General features: G+C 24.8%; 1 protein-coding gene across 1 annotated transcript in view; it reads left to right on the plus strand.

Moving 5' to 3' along the window:
* LOC105622945 (rho guanine nucleotide exchange factor 11) overlaps window positions 1-11897 on the plus strand; it is a 343184-nt gene that overhangs the window by 87227 nt on the left and 244060 nt on the right. The window contains exon 12 of the mRNA XM_012204353.1: window positions 2766-3055. Coding sequence (XP_012059743.1) covers window positions 2766-3055 — 290 coding nt within the window. The remainder of the gene's footprint in view (window positions 1-2765; window positions 3056-11897) is intronic.

Here is an 11897-nt window from a genome sequence, read left to right on the forward strand (position 1 = left end):
TATATATATATATATATATATATATATATATATATATATATATATATACACGTAAAATTTCTTATAAGAAACCAGGTCGATTTAAATGAAAATGACAGATTTTGCTTGGTTTCTGTCAAATTATATCAGCTGATTCTGCTCGATTTCTACTCGCAGCCTGCTATCAGAATCTGTCAGAAAATTCTGTTTGATTCCTGTCACCAGTCTGTAGTATGTTAACAGATTCTGTCAGCAGAACAGGAGCAGAATGCGAAATCAATTGTGGTCAGTCTACTAACAGTTTCTGATCAAATCTGCTACCAATCTGTCGATCCTGCTAACATTTTGCTATCATTTAGGATCTTTGAAGCTCTATTATTGATGTGTCTTTTAAGTGCATTTAGGATTATTCCACTAAAGAAAATCATAAAAACAGATGATCAAATATATAAAATAAAATTCTATATTACAAGATATTACATTCTCTGGCATTAAAGTGTAGTCAACAACCCTTCGAAAGAAACCGAATCAATCAAATGTATTATAAAAATATTAAAATAATATTTTAAAAGTACATAACATTCAGTAAATGCATTTGCTTATTAATATGTTTAATCACCATTATTAAGAAAATAACAATTACGTAGAAAGGAAAATATTTTAATGATAATTTACTGAAAGATACGGTCGCAATATATTTCTTATACTGCGACGCTCGTGAGTTATATGTTCACGCGCGATTCGGTGGCTCGGCCGTCGAGCGTTGAGCGGTTGTGATGAAAAAATAGGCAGTTTCAGAAATTGATCCAAAATATACAACTAATTCCGAACACTGATTTAAGATATTTTTCAAGTAAAGAAGAAAAGTATACCAAACGTTTCTCAACATTAATTAAACCTTATTTTTTATTTTTTTTTTTCTAATGAAATTAAGCAATTTTTCAATATTTTGTAAGTTTTGCATAAAATCATAGTTGCTACTACAAAAGAAATTTCATAGCTATTCAGCATTTTTTATAGATACTTAAAGCAAGATACTTAAAAGCACAAAAAAAAACGTGAAGAATAAATTTATTATTGATCTACATAATGGTTTTCTGAAGTAAAAAAAAAAAGGAAAAAATTGCTAATTTTTATATCTTAAATCATTTGCATGTTTACGTGTTTAAAAAAAATTTAACAACGACATCATCAGATAGAGCAAAATTTTATCTTTTAGAATGTTTTTTTTTAAATTGCGGTACGATGATTTTAAACGGTGTTATGAGCAATTAAAATCAAACTGTTCACTTTTTACTTAATCAATGGTAATTCAATAAGAAAAAATCATAAAAATTTTTTTAAAAAACGATTTTGTAGGGAAAACTATTTTTTAAAACTTTTTTTTTATTCAAATTTCATTTCTTTTTAACGAAGTTATAGCTGCCTGAATTTTTTATAAAAAATTAAGTGTTCCTCTAATTTTTGTGAGTAATGTAGAAAAAATAATGTAGAAAAAATAATGTAGATAATAATTTTACATTATTTAATAATATTTTAATAATTTTTATTAAGTATCGAATTTTAGAAATTAACTTCATACGTAATAAGAAAATAACATTTATTAAATTATACGTAATTTTTTTTGTGTTACTTTTTATTCTAGTTTAAAGGATGGTAACTCTGAAATTTCCAAGATTGTGTTTTATACTTTGCGTTGATTGTTTAGCGTAAAAGTAACTTTCTAATTTTTTTTAACAGTATATAATTAATAGTTAATTATATACTGTTAAAAAAAATTAGGAAGTTACTTTTTCTATTTATTTTATTTTTCGGATAAAAACGAATAAATTTACAATCTCGTATCTTTAAATTATTCTGCGAATAATGATCTAAAAGCGATGTTTAAAAATTATTTTTTAAAGTTAAAGTTTGAAATCTCAAATTTTGAATGCTTCAAATTTTGTATCTGCAATAATTTTACAGAACATTCTACAAAAAAGAAATGGCAATTTAAAATGAATCATGAAAAATTGAAGAATAAATTTTAACTTTTCGTTGATGTGTATGGGGTGAAAATTTTTTCTGTTAATTTCTTTAACTCATAAAATATAACATTACAAAAAAATGGTTTTTAGTCATTACGCTACATTTCTTTTCATTGAGTTATGACGATTTAAAATAAATAGTGTATTTTCAAATTTTTTGTTTAAAAATCTGCATTGGTCATCGCGCTGGTATTCTGTCACAATTTGAGCTGTCTGCATTTTTGAAAGTTATCTTCTTGGCATTTAAATATGCAAGCATTTTCGATATAAAAATTTTATTTTTCTAAATTTACGTATATTTTATGAGTAATTACTGTGAATCATTTATTCAGTAATGACGTGACAATTTGACGACAATGAATTTACGAGAATTTATTATAACTTCGTAACAGCTAAAATTTTAATTATTGTTATCACGAATTTTTACGATATTATTATCGAATAAATCTTCAATTCTTTAAGATTATTTGAAATTAATGCCATTGTAATGTAATCAAATCGTTGCAAAGAGAGTTTGAAGCGAAAATTAAGATTTCATATTTTAAAATACTTTTCTAAACACACACAGCGCTCTGCAATTATTTTTTGCAAAGATATATAATTTAGAATTTTTTTTAACGTTGCTTTGAATAATCCCTCAATTTTTTTTCGCAGTGTATGTATATAAAAGATTTATTGATAATTTTAATATAAAGGAGCTCAAATTGCTATGTTGCAATATAAATTGTAATATAATATAAAAATTTTGGAAAATTTCAGGGAAGACATAGAGAAAGAACATGTGGATTTACGGCTTTTTACGACAGCAGCTGGTCTAGCTACTATATTGATAAAGATTTTTCAATTACGACCAGTATGGATCGATCGAGTACCTACCTTTGTTGCAAAAGATAAATCCAACATCAAAGCACGACTTCTTATTGGAAAATCGCGTAAGATGACGATCAGAGGACATCATTTTGTAGCGCATCAGTATTTTACAATAACTTACTGCAATCATTGTCAACTTATTATCGGCGGTATTGGACCTCAAGGATATTTATGCAATGGTATGTAAAATATATAATATAAAAAACTTCTAAGAATTTTCTTGGTAAAAATAAAAATTTCTTTCGAAAATTAATTTCTATAAATGGCATAGTTTAATTGCAAAAATAATAATTAATAAAAATTATGTAAATTAATGTAAATTATATTAATAATAATATTAAAAGTAGTAATGATTAATAATATTTATTATTAATAGTCAGGGAATGGAAGTAATTATTACTAGATTCTTTAATCAGAGACTGGCCATGAGAATTTCATCAAATTTCTCCAAGTGCATCCATCACGTATACACCGCCATTGAGGAGTGAGATAGCCTATAATTCCTTTCTTGCTTGGAGGAATTTGATGAAATCCTTCAATATAGCCAGTCTGATTAAAGTCTCTATTTGTTTCATTATTGTAATCATTATTTGTAACGAAGTTACAATTACAAGTTATTTTTTTAACGTAACTTTATTGGTAACTGCGTTATTTTTTTTTAAATAATCCTAATGGTAACGTAGTTATATTTTTTGGTAACGATAACGAATTTTATAGTTATTTTTATCGTTACTTTGCACATGATTGGATACAGTTCAATTGGACACTAGCCCCTTATAGTGCTTGAGATTAGGCACTTGTCTGCTATAATTGGTCGTCAATTTTAAAAAAGTAATGGAAAAGTAATAAAAAGCTACTTTCTCAAGTAATGATAATTATAATGAGTTATTTTAAAAAATCGGTAACTAATAATAATAACTTGTTACTTTTTACGTTAAAAACTCACTTTAAATGCATACTTTAAACGATTTTAATAAAATAATTAAAATTTATATTTTATTCATTATTTTTATTTGATTGCCCTTTTTCATAACTGCAATTTCTTTTTTCCAATATTAATTAATTTTTTGTTGGCTTGAATTTGCATCGAAAATTTTAATATGCTAATCTTTTTTACGTTGTTTTTAATTAAATATTAAGTAAGCATTTTCAAGCCTATAACAGTCGAAGCTAGATTTGTAATAAATAATTTAATGTGAATTATATATATACTATATGTATGCATATATACTATATTTGTAGCTATTCAAACTGTGCGCCGAATTTTTTCTGGATTTACAAACGCAATTAAACTATTAGAATAATACAAATTGAATTAAGTTGACAATCAAATTTTAATAATAATTTTGATGTTCAATCCGATATCATATAAAGATGTATTGAAAAATTTTAAATAAATTTTATTTCGAAACATTACCTCGGCCAGGATTTGAACCCGGATCTCTTGTATTCCGTACAAGCGTCCTAAGTCATTAGACCACCAAGTATTTAATTACATTACAAATAATTTAATATAATAATAATTTAATAAAATAATAATTAATAAAATCATTTATTATTGTTTTTAATAATATATATATAGACTAACTTTCTTACAATTCTTGATTTTAAATGTGTTAAAATTTATACATTTTATATTTAAAAATTTTCCATTTTTATCTGGAAAATATGGAAAAATCAGGGAAAAAATTTTAAATTTATTTTCTGATGGTAATCCTGGTAAAAAAAAACAATTGAATATAATAATCGCAATTTCATCATTGACACGTTGATTCTTCTTGCTTTAATAAACAATACCATGATGGAATCAAAAAAGTGAAGCATTGGGGTAAGGATGGAGCGAATTTCGACAATCAAATGCATGGCACTGCATGGCATTTCAAAGTCATGTTGACCATGACAGAAATGTGTTACAAATCGAGAATGGACACGAATCGCTAACAGGCATGCCGCTAATTTTAAAACAGATTTATGTGATATGAAATGAAAAGATCATGTTTCAATTAAATTGTTAAATAAATAATTAAGTAAATTATACTTATTATAATTTGAAAATAGCATTTTGTCACATGATTATTTTTTGCATTGCCGATCGCGTCTGATTGACCAAGCTGCAACTACTGTCTATTACACTTTCGGAATGCTGATTTCACATGAACAATACTACGAAGAGAAAAACAAGAAAACAGAAAATATGATGGAATCATAGACGTGCAATACAGATAATTAACTCACACTGAGAAATATTAACAATAAGATTGAAAACAAGACCGTTTATATTAAATACATTACTTTAAATACGAAGCGCTACTACGGTCTGGACATTAAGATGTTGAACTATTATATATATTCATATAAATGAATTAATTTCAAAAATGAGAAATATTATATACGATTATTTCAGAATATACATGAAGCGTCATTTTAATGACTTTTGGCGGTTTACAGTAAAAATAAAAATAAATAGCAATTTTTAATATTAGCAGAGCCAAATTGGCGTCGTCGGCGATTCTAGTGTTAAAAAGTAATTTTTCATTCCCTGACAATAGTATTATATATATATAAAAGGGTATTTCAGACACTTGGAAAGTATGCACCTCATAATAGCAGATTCCTGAAATCATTTTGAGACGAAAATTTAATACCAAAATGTTTTGAGGTTATAATAGTTTTTGAATTATAATCATTTAAGGCAAATTATATCTAAAATTTGCGCGTTCAGGTATGTTACAATGCAAAGTGCTAAAGATAAAAGCTAATAATTACCTTTTGTTAATATCGATATAAATATTACGAAGGAAAATAAAATTAATGATATTTATAATTCTTAATATTTATTAAATTAAAAAATATATTTAGTCTTGGATATTATTAAATTTGTATTAAATTTTCAAAATGATTTCAGGAATCTGCTATTAGCAAATGGTGCGTCTGAAACAGTATATGATTAATAATATATTGTCTGTCCTGTATATGATTATATGATATGTATATGATCCTGTATATGATTAATAATATATTACAGAACAATATTAACAATATATAATACTAATAATGCAATAATTTAATAATATATAATATATAATAATATATAATATATAATATTAATGTCTTAAACTGTTATAATTTTAAAAATGTCTTATAAGTTAATGAAACGAAGAATTAATTTTAATATTTTTATTTGTTGCTTATTAAATTACTAAAAAATTGTCAAAGAAAAAAATTTGTTGCTCTATAAGTCTTCTTAAAAAATAATGTTTCACTAAATGAAAATCAAGTTAGTGGAATATGAGGAGACTTCCAAAATTTCATTTTTTAATTTTTTAAATATGACATAGTGTTCTATGTTGAAAAACTCAAATTTTAAGCTATTTTTACTGATGTTCTGAAAGTATTTCTACACCATCAATTTCTACTACTAAAATACTACTGTATTTTTACACCATCAATTGAAAAAAATCTTGACATTCAGAATGCATTGTGTCCTTTAACTAAGGACAAACAAAATGTGTTTTTAGCAACTGTTTAGGAGTTTTGTTGAACATTTCACATCTTACTGATTGTAAGATAATGCGCATATTGTTATTTTTTGTAAGATGCGCAGTTTTCTTGTGGCTTTCTTTCTCGTTTTCTAAAAATTATGAATGTTGGACAAACGCATTTTGAAAATCCGTTCCTCATATGTGTATGACACATATGACACATATAACGAAATTGTATTTAACAATAACGTAAGAATTTATTATTTGTCGAAATATTCAAGTTTTGAATCTATTACTTGTGAAATAAATATAAATAACAATGAAAAATCTCTCTATTGCGAGAAATAACACGATTGCAAGAATAAAGTTTCAAGTAAAAATTTGCTACTTTAAATTTAGTATTGAGAGATTATTTGCAGGTCGTTTCTATTTGTTGCGTCCGGGTGCAGAGTATCCCTCATTCAAGAAATTCGAAATGACTGCTATCTTAATACAATTTAAATTGACTTCTTGATTAATCCACTTCGAATTGACCACACACATATGTACATATTGTTATATTGATAATCAAGGCTCGGTAAAATAACTGATGCGACTTATTTAAAATAAAAAATATAAAATAAGTTTCAGAAATTTATTTAAAAATATAAAATATAAAATATAAATATAATTTATAAAATATAAAATCGTAGGAGTCGGTAAAATCACTGATACGACTTATTTGAAATAAAAAATATAAAATAGGTTCCAAAAACTTATTTAAAATATTAAATAAGAAATAGGATACAAGAATTTATTTAAAATATAAAATAAGAAAGAGAGTCCGAAAATACATTTATTTATTTAAAATATATTTCTCTCTCTGTTATCGATTTTGTTAAAACCACTACCCTGCATACAAAATAATCGGCTCAAATCATCTTGTGATTAGTCATGCCTGATTAGAGAGGTCTTTAATATTAATGTTTGTATTATTTTGAGATTATATATGTAATTGTCATGTTTTTACTGCATAAATTGTGATTGTAAAAAAATGAGTATATATAATTCCTACTTGCGATATATATTCAAACTATCACCTAAAATATTAATAAATATTAAGTAGATAAAGTTTTTTCGAATAGAGTTCCAAAAGGATGAACTCATCTATTTTGTTGTTGATATCGTATTTTGATGCTGATAACAAATATTATCATTCGTGGCGGCAGTACGTACCGCCCTTTCCTATAGTATATCTCGAATATTATTTGTCTTAAAAATATGATCCAAGTATCAAATGAAAGCAAATATCATGTATTATAAACTTATAATATCATGTATTAGAAACGCACGTCAATTTTAAAATTTTGCAAATAAACTTTTTTGGCCATTATTATCGATCATGAAAATGAGAGCATAAATTGAAAAAAAAGAACTACCTTCAAACTATCAAACTTCTGTATATTGGTCAATTTTTATCGAGCATAAATTAACAATACACCATTTTGTAGGAAATTTTATAGATTTTAATTTTTATCTGAGGTGTCTTTTATGTATACGTTGCAAAAGTTGAGATATTTGCAAAAAAAAGTACCGCAAATCGTCTTTTCATGCCAAATGCCAAAATACAAGCATTCTTATAACAATTGTTTTTCAAAAGGTAAATTTTTTAAACTATCATCAAGGTGCTTAACATATGGAGACTTTTGATACGTTAAAAAGTACACTATTATAAACCACTATACAAAAATCCAGCTTTCCAGTCATTTTTTTTCCTTTATATCGCCAAAAATTGTCTAATTTTCTCGATTTATAACTTAATGAAATCCTCTGAGGTTAAAAAAATATTCCAGGTGATCATTTACGTAATAAAAAAGTTCAAATATAAAAAACTTAAGAATTAAGAACGTATATTATAATTTCGAAATATAGAATGTAAGTTGAATAGTATGAAATGAGGTTATAAATACTTATAATATGTTTGTATATAATAAATAAATAATAATGTGTAAGTGTAACAGTTAATTGTCAATACAAGGTACAATTTGATGTCTTATCCGTTTAAACATGGATCACTAGAATTCATTTGTTTTTTTCACCTATTCAGAATGGTTAAAAAAAATCTCTAAAAATTTACACAAACATATTTTTACTTTCTAGAATAAATATTGAAACTTTTGGAAAATAATAAAATTTAGAATTTATAATTATGAAAGACTCAAACAAATTTGTATGAACAGGAATCGCTTGATTACTAGTGACTCGATCTTATACGGTAAGGATTATAGAATAGACAGAATAACTATTGTTTAAAAACATGTACATGCATAGAAAATAACAAGCGTTACGTATAAAGTTTATATATGTATGTATGTATGTATGTATGTATGTATGTATATATATATATATATATATATAGTTTATACGTATTTATATATATATAATATGCAAAAAAAACATAATATAATAATAAACTATTATTATTTCAAATATAAAATAAAAATTATTTTTAATAATTATAGAAAAGTCAACGCAATAAAAATGACTTTACATGATAGTAACTTAGCCTTTACTTTAGATTATCTTAAAATGAATTTACATAATATATATATATTTTTTTAATAACTAGTTTTTACGAACATTTAACTATACAATTTCATTAAAAAACTCGTCCAATAAAAGTGTTTTATTAACTAATATCTTCATTTTTTTTGTAAACATTGTAAACACTGTCACTATAAGCTGCTTAATGTGCTTTTTCCATTTGTTTAATATTTTCTTGGTTTTTTTTAAATTTTTTTAGAAAATTTTGATTAAGTATTCTTACATAATGTCCTTAACTTAATAATAAATTATAGAACAATTATTAAGAAATAATATATCTTTAATAACAATAACTTTTAACTGGATATAAAAAACATCCTAGGTGATCATTTACGTAAAAAAAAGGAGATTAAATATGGATGAGAAGATTCACTATGATATATTGTGTCGTTACTGCATAATGTCCTGTAACAATTGTACGAAGATATATAGATCTGTGTCTTGCCGACGAATATCAACACACCTATTTTCGAAAAATCAATTTCAACATTATATGAAGAAGATTATCATCTTTTTTTATTTGAAGTGTCCACTATTTATTCTACATATAAAAGAATTAAGATAATGCTGTATAAAAATTTATATGCTATCGTATTTTGATACAAAATATAAAATGTTTGAGTAAATATTAATTTTAATAATTGTACTTTAATACTTTTATATACGGAATAATGGGATAAATCAATTGATGTAATAAAAGCACATAGTTATTTTTCAACAGAGACATATACATTGCATATTGCAAATTACATATCTTTTGAAAAGCATATTTTTCTTTACATCAATTGCTTTATCTCATTCTGTGCATAAAAGTATTAAACTTATAAAAACGTTATATACGATTATAAAAATATTATATAATATATATTGTCTCAATCTTGCGGATTACAGGATATTATAAGAAATCATCTTTCTCATTCCACTTTCTTTTATTCACATTTCAACTTTCTTTTTAGGTTTGTATATTAATTTTACGATAATTCTTTGGAAGATGAGAAAAATTGACTACAAATTTAACGATTTCTTTAACTACATCAATATTCTCTGATGAAGAGGTAAAGTGCGTCGACGATTACACTATTATTTTTCTGACGAGCAACACGACTAGTACAAATGGCGGGAATTTGGAGAGGATGACCCAAAAGATTTGAGGTGGCAAGAGAATTCTATATAAATTTTTTTGCTGTCCCGGGCCTCTTCCCCTAAGTCATCTCCTTTCAATTCTCATTTGGACTATTCATGTTGCTGTCTGAATATGTAAAAAAAAATTACATGAGAAAGAAATCTTACAATATTCTACAGTCCTGCAAGAAATTCATGCAATATTTTTATAATTGAGCTTTAAAAGGAGGTTATAAGATATGTTAAGAATTACTTGAAAAAATTACAGATTATTATAAATTGCATTTAAAAATAATAAAAAAAGAGACAGTTCTGAATCAAAAGTTATTTTAACAAAAAGTAATATTTGTTTAATTTGTACTTATAATATATGGAAATATATTACAAAATAATGATAAAAATCTTAATTTTTATATAAATACTTTATGAACCTGAGAATATTTGTGTAACAATTACATTGAGATACAAACATTAGTTGTTTAGTAAATAAACAAAATATTTATTTATTATTGTTGTAAACTACTACTAATTGGTGAATCTCAATGAAATTTGAATAAGTCATTTTTAATTTTAATTAAAGTAATTTTACTTAAAGTATTTATACAAAAAAATTTTGATTTTTGTTATAATTTAAAAAATTTTAGTTTGTAGCAATAAAAATAATATCAAATGAAATAAATGTTCTATAGAAACATAGAAATAAATGTTCTATAGAAACATACTCAATATAAATATAATTTTTATGATAGTTTTTATATGGATGTAGGTTTCTTAAAGTGTAAATGTTAATATATTTGTTTTATCTCCTTAATACTTCCATGCATAGAAGGAGATAAATCTCAAACGCGTCAATTTTCGAAAAAACTATTTTTGCATATAAGACTCATCAGTTTTTAATAAGTCGAAAGATTTTTCAATTAATAAGGTAATACATATAGTCAACATTACTTTGTTGTTTGCTTTAACATTTATATGTAATACTTTTCACAATGTATCAAATTAAGATAAATTATCAGTATTGATCAGTAATATTCGTATCAAAATTTCCTTCAAGTGTACATTTTGTTTTTCTACATATAACTTTCTATTTTCTCAAGAAAACTTTTTATAATTATAGGATTATAATATATAAAAAAAGGAGATAAATGGTGAGACTTTTATATCTGAATTGTAGGATTTACAATTATTCCAGATTGAAAATATGTTGCACACGTTGCGAAAAATATATAGGTAAACTGTTTATAGGAAGACATTCATCACTATAAAATGCGTGTGACATCGGTATAAATTTATCTTTTTAAAAAAGATTAAAAAAAGCTAAAAATATATGTGCTTCTCAAATAAAACCTAAGTGATATGTTACGTATTCTTTTATTATTTCTAACTCAAATAATAATAGTTTTAATTTGTTTTTAATGATATTCTTATTGAAGGTCTTCTTATTCTAATCCAAGTAATGGCAACTTTAATTCTCTCCGTCAAAAATTATTACTCTTCGAAAAAAAAAACTATTGTATCAAATTAAATAATTAAAATCCAAACGTTGTCTTGTGACTAATCTAGTTAAATTCTATCAAATTAAAAAGTAAAATTCAAGTACTGTCTTTGTTATTTATTTAACTGTAATGATGTGTATCATTTGTATGAGAGAGAGAGGAGGGAGGGAGAGGGGAGAGGGAGAGGGGAGAGGGGAGGGAGAGAGAGAGAGAGAGAGAGAGAGAGAGAGAGAGAGAGAGAGAGTAGTAGTAAATACAACAACGTACGACCGAACGTAACTTAACTTACTACTAATAAAATTAAAAATTAAAAAATAAAATTAATTAACGTAACTTAA

The sequence above is a fragment of the Atta cephalotes genome (assembly GCF_000143395.1).
Source record: "Atta cephalotes unplaced genomic scaffold scaffold00050, whole genome shotgun sequence".
NCBI lineage: Eukaryota > Metazoa > Arthropoda > Insecta > Hymenoptera > Formicidae > Atta > Atta cephalotes.